This window comes from Ambystoma mexicanum, chromosome 4p, assembly GCF_040938575.1.
Source record: "Ambystoma mexicanum isolate Mex_15411 chromosome 4p, UKY_AmexF1_1, whole genome shotgun sequence".
NCBI classification, from domain to species: domain Eukaryota; kingdom Metazoa; phylum Chordata; class Amphibia; order Caudata; family Ambystomatidae; genus Ambystoma; species Ambystoma mexicanum.
In genome coordinates, this window is record NC_090927.1 from 1083543656 (window position 1) to 1083561162 (window position 17507).

Below are 17507 nucleotides of genomic sequence, written 5' to 3' on the forward strand. Positions count from 1 at the left end.
ACACTGAACAGATTCTAGCAAACATAAGCTACAATATGAGCAACACTACACACTTTAAATCAGAATGGCCGTGTGGATATACTTTGAATGGGAAAATACACATGTAAAACTTTTGCAAAAATGTGAATTCCCGCCTAATTTTCACTATGCGATTTTTAATCAAACCGGCTTGAATACACTGTTTCGCAATGCACAGGTTTTAAGTTTAAGTGAGAGTTGAAATTAAGTATCTAGCTATAAATTGAAGAAGTTATGCACGTTTGAATAAAGATGCGAATATGAAAACGGAAGTCAGTTTTTACAATGACATTTATGCTCTAAACTAGGGTATTCAGGATGGTTACCAGTTTGAAACACAGTAAGCTCCAGAGTGGCCCGCGGAAACCAACACCAACACCAGCACCTGTGTGTCTGCCTTGGAGGACTCAGTCGGATTACCCGTGGGATGATTTTAAGGTTTTGGGATTACACAAGACAAAAGGATTTAAAGAAATTATTACTATTACAAGTTCTTAAGTTAAAGAGAGGATGGGTTGAGATTGGGGTAGGACAAGGCAAAAATACTATCGGTTACTATGATTCCTGTTTATACTTTCAGTCCACTGTAAATTAAGATTGGACCGTCAGGTTCTGGTCATCACGGATCGGGTCTACAGGCAGCAGGGCACTTCTGGTGGGGTGGTCAGCTGGGCGGTTCTGGTCAATTGGACTGCACCTCAGATTGGATTGGATTGGCATGTCTGGTCACTGGACATTGTAGATTAGCAGGATGGTGAGTTTCAGCAGTCCAGCATGAATGGTACAAAGCTAGACTGGATCAGAATTATTTCTCTCAAGTTTTGGGGATGGCTTCAGGATTTGGGGCCTATCTGAAAAGAGTTCAGCAATTGCTGGGGCCTGGGTTTTGCAAAGTAGTCTGGAATCAGGACAAGATGAAAAGTTCTGGAACCGGAGGAAGAATTCTGGAAGAGGGCGTCACAAGAAAATCAGGATGTAGTCAGGAATCCGAGTGTGTCTCTGTGTGGTGAGGTTTCCTTATTTATCATGCCAAGTGACATCACTCAGTTTATGGTAGGGGCAGAATTACAAACCACACCCACTCGGCTGTGATAGGTCAAAGGCACTTGCCTTTTTCTGGTTGGAAGCCAGAAAGAGCTGTCATGCTTTATGGTGTGACTTGGGAACTCCCACAATGATTTGAACCACAATTTTACTTTCCTACAAATACACATTTCTAGAGTTATGCCCTCTAATAAAATCAGACACATGCATTATATATTTTGTGGGTTATCCTTGCGTCCAATTCCCATCTCAGTGAGAGATGGCTTTTTCTTTCTGGTGAATTTTGTCAATTTTTATCATAACGATTTGGCCTAACAATTCCTAATTCAGTACATATCTGTGCAATCACCCCTAGAACACGGGTAAAACAATATTTGACTTGCAGCATTAATAGTTTTGGCGCAATCAGTGTTTCAGTATAACTTGTGTTCCCTATGCAGTACCAGGTTCAATCACGTCTTCAAATGTCTAGCATGAGTTCAGATTCAAAAGTATGTATTTTTCACTCGAGTACTTATTTTGGCTGCCATGTTAAATGTCATGAAGTTCTGTGGCAAAATAAGCAAATTAACTCCAAAATCGCAAGTCAGGTTTTTTTTCCTCTTTCTTCACAAGTGAGCAAATGGCCAGTCCTTTGAAGTTCACTGAGAAGCCCCCTCCACATCCTGCCCCTCCTCTGGGAGGATGGGTGTCCAAGCCTTCTATTGTCTGTGCCTGAAGCAAAGACGAATGTCTAATGAGGTCCTTTGTTCTGAGTAAGCAAGGCTTCCCCATAGCAATTAGGCCTTCTTGCTAGCAGTAAGGTGTCACCCGTTCCCAGGCTGAAGGTGTCAAGCAGAATTGTTTACTTAATTAACCCAAGACTGGGTTAAGTTACCTACATCTTTCATTAAAACATATACAATGCACACAGTTATCAGTGTATTTTGACATTCTCAATCCTTTGACTTTTCTTCAAGAATTAAACCTTTAAACCAAAACATGCTTTTAAACAAGCGATTGTGCACTTTCTTCATGGAAAAAGCACCTTAAACGGAGTCCTTTTACATCCAATTTTCTTATGCAGCACACACGTTTTATTCAGCATCATTTCTTTCCTTGAGTGCTGGATTTGTTTGCAGTCTGGATGTATGTATCCAGCCTTTGCTTGGAGTTCTGTCTGCTCAGCTGAAATTGTTACATGTTGCCATTTTAGCCGCATACCCCCCCCCCCCCCGTGGAACTGAAAACAATGTTGCTGGGCTGCCTTTTTCATGAAATATGTTTCTTAGCTGCTGTCAGTCAGTGAGGCCCGGCTCCTCTGAGCCACCTGGATGAACTGCAACCCTTTTAATTTCAATGATTCACTGGAAAATAAAATGGATCTAGCGCCAAAACAGCACTTTGAAGGTTGCAAAGCTGCATTTTAAAAGGAATTTTCGGTTTTTAGCCTAATTCTGCTGCCTTGCTTCATGTTGAATGGAACAGAGCACAATGGCATGCTCCTGCAGTGAGAATTCTGTTTTCACCCCCACTTTGACTGTGTGGCAGGGGTGTGCAGCCTTTTGTGATTGGGACCCACACGCAGTTTTTCAGATTTTTGCACGCACAGGGGTTAGCACATCCATTTTTGGCTGTTTCTTTCCCCATTTGTAAATTGATACAGTGGGCATATCGGAATGGGTCAAAGTATCCCACAGCTTCTATATAGAAAACCATACATACCATAACGTAAAAGGCAGGAAATAACCCAAAAATCCATACATATTATAAACATAGTTTACATACTGAGATAACCGCTCACGCTTACCAAACAAATTAATGTCTAATGTAACCAAGCCATCTACCTAAGAAATGTAATGAATACTTGTTTTGCAGGCCAATGTAACCAATAGCCCATTTATGTACTGCAACTAAAACGGATCCTTGAAACAGCGCCTCAATGCTTTTGAGCTGTGTGAGCGCTATACAAATGCAAATAAATATATGTATTATTACACATGAATAATCCTCTTTTGCAGAAAAAGGATGTATTCATTTGAGGAAAAACATTTAAAACGTGATACAAATTATTCCAAATCCATAATGCAAGGATTTGAAATCCATAATGCAAATATACAATAAACACCTACTACATAACACTCGTCATGCAGCATAACTCATTCACTGAATCACTAAAGTTGGTAAAGTGAAATAAAGCAATCCCCATCCCAATGGGGGCTGTTTTTTTAGACAAGGGAAAATATAGTTTACTCTAAACCAGATGTAATGTTTTAATCCATATGCTTTTGCGGTATGTAATTCATGCAGCTGGCTTTGCCTGGAATAGTTTCCATTCTGTGGCACTGCTCTGTTCGTGCCCCTGATGTAAGCATGTCCTGTGTAGCTATGTGGGTGGAAGCAGTTTCTTATGTGTGGATGCTTTCCTGTGCGAGTATGTAACTCCCTTGTTTTGGGTTGAGTGTTTTTGCCCGTTTTAAAGCAGTAAAAGTGACTGATAACCGCTTACCTGGAAGTCTGGGACTGCCTTAATTTCCACCAACTGGTCCTCGCAAAGACAACTGAGGAAGGAAGCTTTTAAGAAGGCTGTGGCCGCAGAAGAGACAAAGGGATGGGTGCACTACACCCAGAATCCTCTGGGATTTGACAAGGCCAAGGATCCACTCAGACCATATCAAATTAGAGCAACATTTGAGATTTGTGCCACAATATGAAAATACAATATATATCCACAAGTCACTGCTTGACACAGAAACATGAAGTTACTGTGTTTATTAATTTGGCAAACACCTGAAGAAATACCACCCCTGAAAATGGAATAGACCACTTATTTTATGTTTGGTTGTGGCATATATAGCGCCTAACTTCTATTGTTTTGTCCTCTGTCTCAGCTCGTTTGTGAGGGAGAGAAGAGCCATCATGTCTGGACGTGGCAAAGGAGGGAAAGGACTTGGCAAGGGCGGCGCCAAGAGGCACAGGAAAGTGCTCCGAGATAACAATCAGGGAATTACCAAGCCCGCCATCCGCCGCCTGGCTCGCCGTGGCGGAGTCAAGCGCATCTCCGGCCTCATCTACGAGGAGACCCGTGGGGTGCTGAAGGTCTTCCTGGAGAACGTGATCCGGGATGCCGTCACCTACACCGAGCACGCCAAGAGGAAGACGGTCACCGCAATGGATGTCGTCTATGCCCTGAAGCGCCAGGGTCTATCTCCCTATCTCCATCACTCCCTTCCTGGGAAGCTCCTGGAGAAACTGGCCATCTCCCAGCTTAACCTCCATGCTGAATCTGTTGGTAGTCTTCATGACCATCAATCTGGTTTCAGAGCTGCCAGAAGCACAGAAACTGCTCTCCTGAACATCCGCGAAGACCTGCTCTTGAACCTCGATTCCAACACTCTGTGTGTTCTCATTCTGCTCGATCTCTCCTCTGCCTTTGACACTGTCAACCATGCCATCCTGCTCAACCGTCTCCGTGAAAACCTTGGTATCACTGGTCAGGCTCTGGCGTGGCTGACCTCTTTCCTTTCAAATCAACCCTCCCAGGTCCAACTGGGGTCCTTCATCTCGGACATCTTTTTCTCCACCTGTGGTGTCCCCCAGGGATCTAATCTCTCTCCCTGGCTGTTCAACCAGTATCTGGCACTCCTTGCCCACCGCATCGCTGCTCTCTGCCCTAATTTCCAGTGCTATGCGGACGATACCCAGCTCATTTTCAGGCTACCCTCAGCCTCCCCCTCTCCTTCCCTCATCTCTGACTGTCTGTCTGCTATCCAGGAATGGTGTGCCGCCAATGACCTCTGCCTTAATGCCAGTAAGACTGAGATTCTACTCATCGGTACACGCACTCCCTCCTTCCCTGCAGCTCTCTGGCCTGCCTCCCTTGGCCCCCTCCCTGCTCCTACCTGCAATGCAAAAAACCTTGGGGTCATCTTCGACTCCACACTCTCCTTCTCTCCTCATACTTCTGACGTCGCTAAGAAGTCACACTACCAGCTGCACCTCCTCAGAGGTATTCTTCCCTTCCTCTCCTTCCCCCAGAAGCTCACTGTCTCCCGAGCCCTGGTTCTCTCGAAGCTGGATTACTGTAACAGCCTCTATCTTAATCTGCCTGCCTCCACTCTCCGCCCTCTGCAACTCATCCAGAACAGAACTGCGAGACTTGTCCTTGGCCTCAAGCCCAGGGACCGTATCTCTCCAGGACTGAAATCTCTACACTGGCTCCCAGTGGCTGCGAGGATAAAATTCAAAACCCTCTGCATTGTCCACAAGGCCTTCTGGGGCCTGGGTCCTAAATACCTTCAACTCTCTCTTCCCAAATATCTTCCTTCCCGAGCCCTTCGCTCATCCGCCTCCAACTCCCTCAGGGTCAGCCACTTCTCGAAGCAACGAGCTGGGGGTAGATCTCTCTCCGCGGCAGGGGCCTCCCTCTGGAACAGCCTTCCTGCCTCCCTGAAACTTGAGGAGAACCATCTCTGGTTCCGGAAGCACCTCAAAACCTTCCTCTTTGCTTCTGCTTTCTCTCTCCCTCTCCCCTGCTGAACAGCTAATATTCTTCACTGAAACTGCACTGATTCTGCAACTGGACCACTCTTAACGGCCTCGGTCCTGGGCCCAGCCACTCTCCACTTGCACTGATGCCCTGGAACCCCTCTGCACTGCGGGACTGTCTCTGGATCCCTACAGCCCCCCCCCTTTTTCCAGCACTTGTTCTGCACTTACCTTGCACTTGCCACCAGCTGGCCCTATTTATTTATTACTTTACGCCAGTTACCTTGTACTGCACTTCCCCCCCCTCCCTCTTGCACTTTTCCCCCTCCCCCACCCCTGCACTTGCGCGATCTGAATGACACCTGGCCTAGTAGGATCGTTGTCTGTCTCCCCTTGTTCCTCCCCTCCCTGCCTCGTCGCGCCTTGAAACACCTGTGTATAGGCGCGTTACAAATGCCATATCATATCATATATCTCCCTGCACTGTGGATTTTCTGGGAATTCGATAGTTGGAATGTTTCATCATGAGATGATACATTATTCATTGTGGGAGAACAATAGTTTTTTTGGTAGAGTTGACTAGTACTCTAGTATTCGTTAACAGTTGTGCGGGGTGGGGGGAGTACTGCACATTTGACTAGGTCAGTGAGTTAGTGAGGGACAGCAGGAGAACCACATTTCGGTCCTGGGACTTTGACAGTGATTGTGGGACTGCTGCCCTCAAAAGGCAGAACAAGCAAAGTCGGGTGTAGATTACATATTCCGAAGCAACTGAATGCAGTTGTGGGCTCTGCAATTAAATTATGAACTGTACATTACATTACATCCAAACACATGACAAACATTGCAGGAAAATAGCAATTGCTTTAGCAGAGATGACTAGTTTTGTAACATTATCTTTAACAGTTATTTGTTGGCTGGGAAGTTCTGGGTTTAAATTGTCCGAGCAGGGACTATCTTTAAGTAACTAATTGCATAGCAGACATATATCATTGTTAAGGCTCCACGGTGCTGTGCCAATGTCTGAGAAGGAATCTGAATGCATAGGGCAAGGTTACTGTGCATGGAGATGCCTGCGCTATATGGATGTACCCACATAAAATGTTGAAATGCATGTTCTGTGTTTTGGCACAGTAAGGACATCTGACCGCACTGTTGAACTGGTGGAGTAACAACTCTGCGTGAAAGTTTAGGTTTTACTCTCTGCTTCATAGTACCAGTACAATCTGGTAAATCCATTGTCATCTTAAATCTACAGATGCCCTCCCCCAACCCCCAAGCAATACAAGATAGATAAAAAACGCTGTACACTGGCACCACAAGACATACATAGCTGACATAGAGCCAGGAGGATACATATATTTATTCAGATTTATTTTTTAGTTGAGTGCCTCAACATATATGGCCACCAGCCATTTTGAGGTGATGGAATTGTGTTTAGAGCTTATTGGGTTAGTGGCCTACATTTAGGGCAAAGGGAATGCAGGCCATCGACCTTCTGGTCTAGTGCAACATTGGCCTTGTTGGTTCCAGTGCCGAAATTGTGGGATTAGGTGCATTCTTAAAATGGGGGGCGGGGAGGCAATGGCCATAGCTGGTTGAATGCCAAATGCATCCTCCAATGGGGTTTTCCTTGGGGTCTATCTGGACTAATGATGATTGGGGCAAGTCCCTCTGTCGTCGTTGCTCCAGACGAGGCATGCCAGAGTCCTAGGCTCTGCCCCGCCTCTCTACTTCCTGCGGTTGGATTTGGATTGGATGTGTATTTTCCCTCCCCTATCTTAGAACACTGCCTGGGATGTAATCAACATCCACAGATAACCTGTCCCGCCTACCCCCCCCCCCCCCGCGCATGCACATCGAAATGCAAATGTGATTATTTGCCCCGCTGTGCACAGGCAGAGCTCTTCAGAATCTTGCTCTGTGCTCATACTACCTAGCTTTCAGACCTCCCTGGCTGCTACGTCTCTTTTGCCCGAATTGTGTGTACTTGAAATTGCAGTTGGTGCATTATGCCGTCACAACGTAGCAGCAATAGAGAGCACCCTTCAGATGCTGTGTGTGCAGTTCCACGTCTCATGTGTTGCCTTCTGTCTGAAAGGTTCAAACGTGTATAGCGCCGAGTCCGAGTTTCTGGTCCATTATTCTAGGTGTTGCAGTAATAAGTTGTGGCCCCACAGGTCCAAGCTTTTGGGAACGGAAGGATACGATAGTCCCCCGACTTTTCGTTAGCGTCTGCCTGTGTTTCCTTACCTGGAGCATCCTTCCTGACTGGCAGGGAAAGCCACCTTTTATATTTTTGCTTCCCTCCTACTGGGGGAGCCAAACCCAGATCCTGTGTGGACCACTGTAGTCTCACATGTTGCTGAGCGATCTTGCAGGCTCTGCTTTGCTTGTGTTTATTTCACTCACCTCCTTCCTGCAGAACTCCCCTTCCCACACCACCTCAAACCACAATGATAAGCTTTTTGCCTTTCGCCTTAAGCGCAATTAACGTGAAATTGCTGCAGGCACAGCTGTGTGTGCAGGTTATGACTGGGAGGGCCGGCTGGCTATAGTCCTGGCCATGTACCTATAAGATGTGCGAATGGGGGTTGATTGGAAAGGGGAAGGTGCACAAGTGTGCATGCTGTGAGGGACGTTGAATAAAAAGTAATGGCGGGCCTTCAGTTGCATTTTTGTTTCACTGTTTCTATCAGTGGTGATGGCACAGTTGTGAAGCCAACGGTGAGCATGGTGGGGGTCTTACCGTGATGGACACTAACATGGATGTGGTGCCCCCGAGTTCTCTGAATCCTATTTAGCAGTCAACACGTATGCAACATACCACATGATCTGAAATTCAAAAACGGATACACCAAAAGCCAACACGTCATCTTTAAAATGAGTGGTAAATTCGTGCAGAAAACGTTTCACTTTTTTTTTTAGCACTGGGGGCGTAGTACGGGCAGAGACGTTAAGAAGAACCACTGTGGACAATTCGGTGGAAATACTGCGGACTGTGGGGCGTGCATCCGTGGCAGTTGTGTAATTTGCAGCGATGCCCATTCGGAGTCGTCTCTGCCGCATGAACTGGGCCGGCGCGATGCTTCAGAGCCTGGCATCATAAAACCACTTCCCGTGGTTTCCCGGCAGGGCCTCGTGGTGGGACCCTTACCGGCCGAACTACGTCAGGAAAAAGCACGCCGGTGGCGTGTGCCCCGCAGCGGACGGCTCCAGCACGCACCCGCCCCTTCGTGTAAAGGCTTCTTGGAACCTCTCCCGGGGAGGCCGCGTTGCTCCGGGATGTTTAGATTTTCAAAATGCAAGGCAGCCAAAAGTTTTCCCTTTTTCTTGTTTGAGAGAATGTCGTGTGACTTGAACGGAATTTCGGGCGCAGACCTCGTCCTCGCATCACTCGCAGATCCTGTGCCTTTCTCCCCCGCCCCCCTCCCCCCTTTTCTCTGTCGTTGGTTGAAATTCCATAGACAGTAATTGAAGAACCGGAGGCCAACAAGGGGTCATCGAGCCTTCGTCAGTGAAAACAGGGATTGTTTGCCATATACAACACTCCCTTTTTCCCCCTCGGAATAGCAGATTGGCTTAAAGCGGATGACTTCTGCCGTCCTCGCGAGGGATGCGGCGCGCGCGCGGAACTGAGGGGGTGGAGGGGTAGGAGGGGGGGGCTACTCCATCAGGGAAGCAGCTAATTAAGTCCAGTATCACCCGTCCTGCCTGCGCGCATCAGCTGCGGCGCTGGAGCCCGTCCCGCGTCCGATGATGCTCGGCTGCCGCGCAGAGGCGCCGCGTGTGCCCCGCCGCCCGACCCGGCACTCCTCTGGCTGTGCCTAATCTCGCTCTGAGCGGAGCAGCAGCAGCCCCCGCCGGACCCACATCAATGCCGAAGCCGGTGAGTGAGGGAAGGTGTCGGAAGGGTGCGAGTGCGCGTGCGTGGAGGTGGCATGGGCAGACATGCTGCTACTGGTGACGAGAAACACAAGTTGGATGCGATTCTGTGCGTGCCAATGTTCTCGCGGACTTCTGCACGCTACATGTGACAGAGTTCATTGTTTGGACGGCGGAGAGTGGGCGCCTACAGCCCCCCGTCACCATCTGTGTCTTTTGTTTTCCGTGATATCTTTTTTGAATCCATTTTTTTTGTATTAGCCCGTGTTTTGTGCTGTTGGGAATGTTTTAAAGAATGCCTTTAATTCTCTTCGTGTGTAAGGGGACAAGCAGGGAACAGTATGCCAGGGGCAACTTGCACATCAAGGGAAGCAATGCGTATGTCCACGGTAGGGGGTGGCACAGCACAGCCTGCTTTAACTATGGTCTTTTGCCATAAGCGCCTTGTGTGCACTCTGCGGCACCCCAAGACACCATGTTTGGCTTTAGGTTGCTGTGAATATTTTAGATACATTTTTGTGGCTGTTACATTTCCTGGGAAATGTATGATTTCTAATATTTTAAACACTTCTGAAAAACATTTTTGAAGTGGATTTGTTACTTTGTTGTCCATTGTTGTACAATTGGGGAACCTACATGGATACTGATGCTTTTGTCTTCTTCGGTTCTCTGTTCAGGGACAGCAGAAGCTGTGTGGTTGTCGAATCTATTGTCTTGAGTTCTGGTCCTCCACTTTAACCCAACAGCAACACGTTGGATGTGGCTCCCATGGCCATTTCTCAAACGCTTCCAAATTGTTCCAACTGGGGGAGAGGTGTGACATCCCTGTTGAGCTTCCCACTGCCCACTTATAACATGGCTTCTATTCAACACAATTCCCGCTGTGTGGTTTTTGGCCATCTAATCGGATTCTATGGCGAGGATTCCAGTTGCCTCCGAAGGCTTCTGGAAACTGGCTATTGGTGCCTAATGATATCTTTTGGTTTCAATTAGTGTTTTTATTCATCTAGTGGAATGTGTCGTGTCCCCCACCCCAATGGACACCCACAGTCTAATGTGGCATTGGATCCAGTAGAATGCATGTAACACAACTGTCCTACTTGGATGGATGCCAGGGTGGTAATTCAAGTTCGTTCTGGCTTTGGGCATCATTTTGGAACTTTTATTCCTGCAAAGTTAGAACAGAGTTGAAAATGGTTAAAAAAAAAAATGCATGCATGGGAGGAATTTAGTCCGCCATGGAGAGCGATCGGGATTGGAAGCAGATGCGCTACTGGGAGAGCAAGGCTCTGTTTGGATCTTGCTCTGCTGTGTGGCAGACATTTTTGCTCGTATTGGAAACAGTCTGCCTATGTCCCAGTGTTTCTCCGGTGCGAGCAACCGGTAGTGCTTGAGCAGTGCCACATGCTTCGCAGATGAATTCTTTGGTTCGGGGGCTGAGAGCGGAAACATCAGCCGCACAGCTATAAATCCTCCCCTTTTCTTTTTTTCTCGCTACTCCCTTGGATCTGCTAACAGGCCATATACCGAGAAACAAAGCTTCTTCTCTTATGGGCCTGATGCAAAAATGAGTTTTGGTAGCCAGAGGGCTACTGATCGAATCGTTTGTAATAGGGAGGCCGCATTGCCGTTCTTGGTAGTTATGTCGGACACATCACAGTGCAATGCCATACTAGTATGCCAGTCTCGGGAGGATAGCTTAGGGGCAACGTGCTTACCTTGGAAGCAAGACGACACGGAGCAACCCAGGTTCGGTCCCCGGGTCCGCACTTAGAAACCTCTGGGTATTAAACGCGTTATAAATAACCTATCATATCATACACTATCAAAATGGCGGCTACTGGGTAGAAGCACTGGAGAAATGACCCACTCTGAGTGTGAATGTACTGAACCCAACAATGAACTGCGAAAGCCTTCATGACATTCATAGAACTATGCTTGCATATCGTGAGAGGAACATTGAAGATATTGGGAATCATGGGATGTGCGATATTTTCATGAGGGGCAGTGATCATAATTTGGTATACCATTTAACAAGGCCATGGGGTTACATTACGGATCTTATTGTGGAACTGTGCCAACATTGATATTACTCTTGATGTTTTTTGTAATTTTTCTATTTACTATAGTTCCTTTTCTTAACATCACTGGATAGGATGACTTGAATGTGTGAATATTGTGACCGCGTTGTGTTTATTGCTTCTTGTAATTATTGATCATGTATGAAAAGTCCTTTTCGACTGTTATTAAAAAAGAAAATAACATGGGAAATGCTCCATTTTGAAACGGGAATGAGAAAGGAAAGGGGTCCTGCATATGTGGATTACATGTTCCCTTGCTGTGCAATTATTCCTAACCAGACTGCGACTGGAACGTATGTGTCGGGCCCCCAAGCCTTTTGCAATGGAGTAATGAGTTGAGCATTGAAAGTATGTCACAGACTTCATTTAGCTATTTTACAATCCTACTTGGGCCTCGGTATTGTCGCTCCAGCAACCAAACCTTGCACCAGTAGGGATGCTTGGCATTCGTTAAAGGAGCAGCACATTTGCAGGACCGTAGCCCAGGAGCGTCCAACGGAGCCTCTTCCACACAAATGTTCGGCTCCACTGCGGAAAGCCCAATATTTACAGATGCTGTTGATTTTTTTTCTTCAGATTCCCCCGGGTCCTTGAAGCAGTTGTTTTAATAAAGAGTTCTGCAAAGCTGGCTCAGCACCGGGCTATGAGAACATTGCAGATGTGTCAAGGATATACACTTGTTCCAAGAGAAGCAGAAGACGGCGACTCCACCCTGGGAAAAAATTGCCAGAGCCCCCAAAGTCTTGCTCCAGACCGCTGTCAGTTGAAGCCTGCACTCGTTCCGGCACAGGAAGTCCTTATTTAGCGTGTTGGCCTGGCGCATTTGTCGTGGTTGGAGAACTGTGGCTCCCGCTGTGTGCGTTCTGTGCAAAGGTTGCCTAGGAAACCAGAAATGAAAGATGTAGCCCTCACCACTGCTGCATTGCCACACGTGGAAGCAGCCAAACTGTCTCAATGTTCACCCTCATAGACCTGGTCATGAGACATTTCTCACAACACGAGGACAGCCAACTCGCCCATTTAAGTCCTTGCTTTTTAATTTGGGTGGTGGTTCAGTCTAGGGTAAAAGTTGTGCGTTTGAGGGAGGGCAGCTAATTTCTATGGCACCGCAACCTCAAAGTGCAAGGCACGACTGGTATTAGTACTACACAATCTCTTTTCAAAGACTCCTTCCAGTCAGTCGTACTGCACAGGGGTGGACTGGGAAAATAGGTTACCACACAAAAGAGGCCCAGGGTGCAGCGGCTCACCAGGAAATCTCCAGAGCTCCCTATAGGCCAGTGCACACCTGGTACTGCACATTTGATTGCAAACCCTTTGGCAATTCAGATGCAAATGTACAGTCAGTTCTAGGATAGACCGCTAGACATACAGAATAGTGTACCCCCAAATGCGCATTATACAGATATAAGTCCCTCACAGCTTTCTCTGCCACATACAGCACAAGGCTATTTGACCTTCTTTGAGGCCCAGAACACTGAGGTGACATTTATAATATGTTTCTAATGTACTCGATTGGAGTGCATTATTCTATAGAACACCAACATGCTAATATGTATTCCCTTTGTGAAGTAGTCGACAGATGTCTTAACACTTGTAAATGCTTAGGAGGGCTTTGTATATTAGGTCTGTTTAAAGTCACCAAGAATTAAGAGTCTCTGACTTGCCATAAAGCACTCACCCGAGTACAGTAGAAAGTGCACCAGTGCTTCCGTAAAAGAATAGGTGTGACAAGGTGTGTGTGTGTAAGTCCTCTCCCTTCCAAATGGCCATCCACCTACCCGAATCCATCTGCTATTTTGCAGCCAGGACTTTGTGTTTGTGGTCAGCAAAGGGTGAATACATGTAGTTATTCAGGACTGGATTGTTAAGGCAATTTCTTGCATGAAGCCTTCATCCCTAATTTGTCAGTTGAAACGGATAAGATAAAAGCACATCTTCCACAATGCATTGTACAGATCTCCTGAAAAACCTCAAACTAGCATGTATATTATTCATCACTAGGATCTCCACAATGCACTCTCATGGTATACTCAAAGACCTGGAACTGGAATCTGCACTTTTTTAGCACTACACACCCACATCACAGCTAGTCCTGTGGAAGGCATGGAACAGAAATATACACTTTTTGGCCCTACATTTGCCACACCAGACAGTGCTGCACTTCTGGATAAACTGGGGCAGGCATCTGCACTTTTTAACTTTCCTGGGACAGCAATGGCGGGTACAATAAGGGGAAAAATAAATCTCCCACCATGCAGTGTGCTGGTCCACCGGAAAGCCTGGACTGGAGCCATCACGCATCTCTCCCTATTCAGTATCATCAGGGACCTGCAGTTTGTGCAAATAAAACCCCTCCTGAGCTGAGGTGCCCTGCCACTAACCCACCAGCTAGACATCTTGCTCTAGAATTACCCATAGAGCACTTGGGCTGGGTACGCACATGGCCCCGCAAAAGAGAGATTTGGAAAGAACAATGGGAGTTTTGCAGGACACATTGTGGAGATTTGTGAACATGTGAGAGATTTATGGGAATTATCAGCGATTTGTGGCAACATCAGGGACATTTTCATGGCGACACCATGAAGGAGGTTGCTGGAAACATCTGGAAAGTATGTAAACCATCTGTGAAATGTGGAGGAATCGTTAGAGATTTGCAAGGGTCCTCTATGTTGAGTTAGACCGAATGTACCCCTTCATGGTCTGATCTTCTCCACTTTTCTTTTGCTTGAGTGTTTTTTTCTTTTTTAACTTGCCTTTTTTATCCCCACCCCCCCTTTGCCGCCGTCTCATAGCTGTCCTCACTCATTATTATCTTTACAAATGTTCACACACCCACAAGATTTGCTAGAATATCTGAGAGATTTTGAGAACATTTTTGCTGGGAACAGTTGAGGGAACATTAAAGAGAGTTTGCCGGTACAAATCCCAGGGGGGAGGGGGAATTTTTTGCTTTACTTCTCGAGCTCGATACCTTCTGAGTACCACTTAGTTGGGTAACTTGTTATTTACGGCACAATGAAAAGCTAAAATGGGGCTAGCAAATACTTGGCCAGGCCTATTATTCAAATAGAACATCAGGCAATTTTGGAGTGAATATTTAGGACATCAAGGAGAATGGTAGGGTATTTTTGGGGAGATTTAGGAAACCCCGCCGAAAAACAAACTTCAGCAACATTTGAAGAGGAATGTAGCAAGTCTTGGGGCATGCAGTGTTGGGAGATATACAGATGTAGGCTTTATTCTGGAACATTGATTTGTGTGGGGCATCTAATATGTTGGACGGTGTTCATCCCGGGATATGTTTTCCTAGTGGTGAGAGAAAGGGGTGCCTCTGTGCTGATGCAGGGGTGTTATGCGGTGTGTGTTCTACTACTGCAGCCGCACTACATGAGGTAGAGTGCATTCCAATGCGCCTAGACCGATAGAACCTCTGTAATGAATCGGACAGAGTGCTTGTTCCTTTTTGGATCGAGTTCTGCACTTTGGGCAACGTTGTTTTTCCGGACAGTCTTATGTAGTCCTCTCTACTTGGTAATGTAATGGGCACTCTGGGTCTTGTAGTCCTCTGGAGGAATCTGTAGCCTGAGAAAGAGTGCAGTCATCGAAATGTGGTTGTTTTTACAGTGAGTGGAGCAAATGCACATTCATTGATGTGTAGTATTGAGTGAGCCGAGCAGGACACAGCAGATTTGTGACATATATAGTCCATTTGAGGCATTTGTATTGGGGGAGAATGGCTGCTTTTATTACTCGATCTTGTGGATGCGCTTTTATTAAAGCTGTTGCAGTTCTGGGGAAATTAGGGTAATGTGATTATCTGCACTGTAGGAGGGTGTATGATTTTGGGACCTATTTTTCTGGGAAGCCAGCTGTACTGAATCAGAGTGTGTTCTGCTCCATATATTCCATTATGTAGGATTCTGTACTGAGCGAGAGAATGCGTTCTGTGATGAGTAGTCCTATGGTGGAACTTGCCCAGGGAAAGGCGAATGTGATACAGGTCATAGTCCTATACTGAACGCCTGTGATGATGTCAACAATGAGGGGAGCATAGAGCATTCTGGCATGTGTAGTCCTATCACGGCTCCGTACAGAGGAGTTAAGACATGTGCTCCTGCCAGATAGATCTACAGCATGAAGCAAGTGTTGGACATGTGGTCCAGTTGTACCTGTGTACATTGTGAAGACGCAATCCTTCCGAATTTTGGCGGACGATGGCATAGCTTGATATAGTATCTGTGTGTCAAGAAATGCCGTTCTCGAAGAACCTCACAGGCCTCTGTTGAAGGTTCTGAGGCTAGATCCAAAATACCAGAATCTACGGAGCAAACGAAAAGGTGGAGAAGAAAAAGGTGCCAGATAAACATCCCCCCACCCCCAAAACTGCAAGAAAAAATGTAAACGAAAGATTCACCCAGAACAAAAACGGAAATTGGTAACATATATAATAGTTAAGTAGGTCCCTGATATTGACGAGACAGCTCTTCCATGGAGAAAACCAATTGGAACATTAGGAAGCCCTGAATTACTCTTGCAGGAGAAGGCCTGACGGCATGAGGATTAAGGAAAGGTCGTAAGATTACAAAGCCTGATGGTTTAAGGACATAAAGTGGTCCAATGGTCTGTTCCTGATGACACGAGAATGAAATAAGACATTCAAGAAACCGTAGACCTTGCATAGTCCAATTAAAGTAGTTTTGGGGTTTACTTGTGATAGGAATAGGGGCCTTACCCGCAAGCAATCTCCCGGCCTGAAGGTGTGACAAACTTAATCAAGGAGATCCAGCATAAAGTGGAAAAACCACAAGGATATGAAACTAACTCAACTAGATAAGGTGCATAAACGAGCAGTCTGAGTAGTAAGAGGTAAGTCGGTAATTATAGCGCAAGCAGACCAGTCGGAAACTGAAAGGGCAGAAGACTGGACCAAGAAGCAGGCATACGAGTGTACATTTCCAAGCAGAAGCCGTAGTGGAACTGGCAATGCTGGGAGAAGGCAAACCGAAACACAGGATGGTAGTATTCGGCAGTGAAGAGCAGCACATGTATGAGCGGCAGGAAACTCGTGGAGGAGCGCGGCCTGCAAGCAAGTTACTTCCTCACATTTGCACTTGAACATTTCTGCCGCACATGTGTCGTTTGGACTTGGAAGTCCCATTGGCCAACTTGGATCTCTTTAATAGGTTTCTGATCTCCCTCAACGAAAACTATCATCGAATGCCAGAGGGGTAGGTAACTTGTAGAACATTTCTTTGCCCAGAATTATTAACAATTGGCATGCGAGTATGTACCTGATGCACAAGACTATGCTTGACTTATGAGTTTCATCAGGGTGTGTGGTCGCTGCTAGGGTGTATGAGACTGGAAGCAGCGTTTAACAAAGCAAGATCTTTTAGCTTTTTCAATGCTAAATAGTTGCACTTTTCTCAGAGTCAAATTATTGGTCTTCCAGATCTCTCATGAGCTTTGCATCCTGTTTTATTTTCTAGATTACAGTAGCAGCCATGTAGTTATGGTTAAGTTGCTCAACTCCTAGGAAGAGCACTTTTTGGCCAGCTTATAACTTCGCTCACCATGCACGGATCCTCACCAAACTTTGCAAAAAAAGTAGTTGTCCCACTCTGAATTTGGTGAGGGTTCATCAAGGGAGGGAAAATATGTAGGGGGGGTCACAAAAGTGAGTTTTATTCCATAGACATAATGGGGAAAAAACTTTGCTCACGCCTACAGCCCAAACCGCTAGACGGATTTTCACCAAATTTGAGGCAGGGGCGGCAGCTTGATCCCGAAGCGTCCTTTTGTTAATTTGGTGTAAATCCGTCCAGTCGTTTTTTTTTTAAACCGACCAAAACGTAAGGCAAAAAAATTAGTGATATCTGTGTCCTGTCTGCGGACCCATTTCCCTGTTCGGTCTGCGGACTGGCCTCCGATTGGCCCAGAAAAATTTGCAGACTTTTGCGTGGACATCGGGATGCGGCTGCTGATTGGGTGGTGAGAAAACATGAAATG

General features: G+C 46.3%; 1 protein-coding gene across 5 annotated transcripts in view; it reads left to right on the plus strand.

Annotated features, from left to right (window-relative positions):
• The window catches only part of SASH1 (SAM and SH3 domain containing 1), a 673306-nt gene that overhangs the window by 503977 nt on the left and 151822 nt on the right, over window positions 1–17507 (plus strand). The window contains exon 1 of one of the 5 annotated variants that reach the window (XM_069606669.1): window positions 9204–9418. The exons of the other annotated variants lie outside the window; for them this stretch is intronic. Coding sequence (XP_069462770.1) covers window positions 9407–9418 — 12 coding nt within the window. The 5' untranslated portion in view covers window positions 9204–9406. Of the gene's footprint in view, window positions 1–9203; window positions 9419–17507 lie in introns of those variants that run through there. 5 annotated transcript variants of the gene reach the window in all.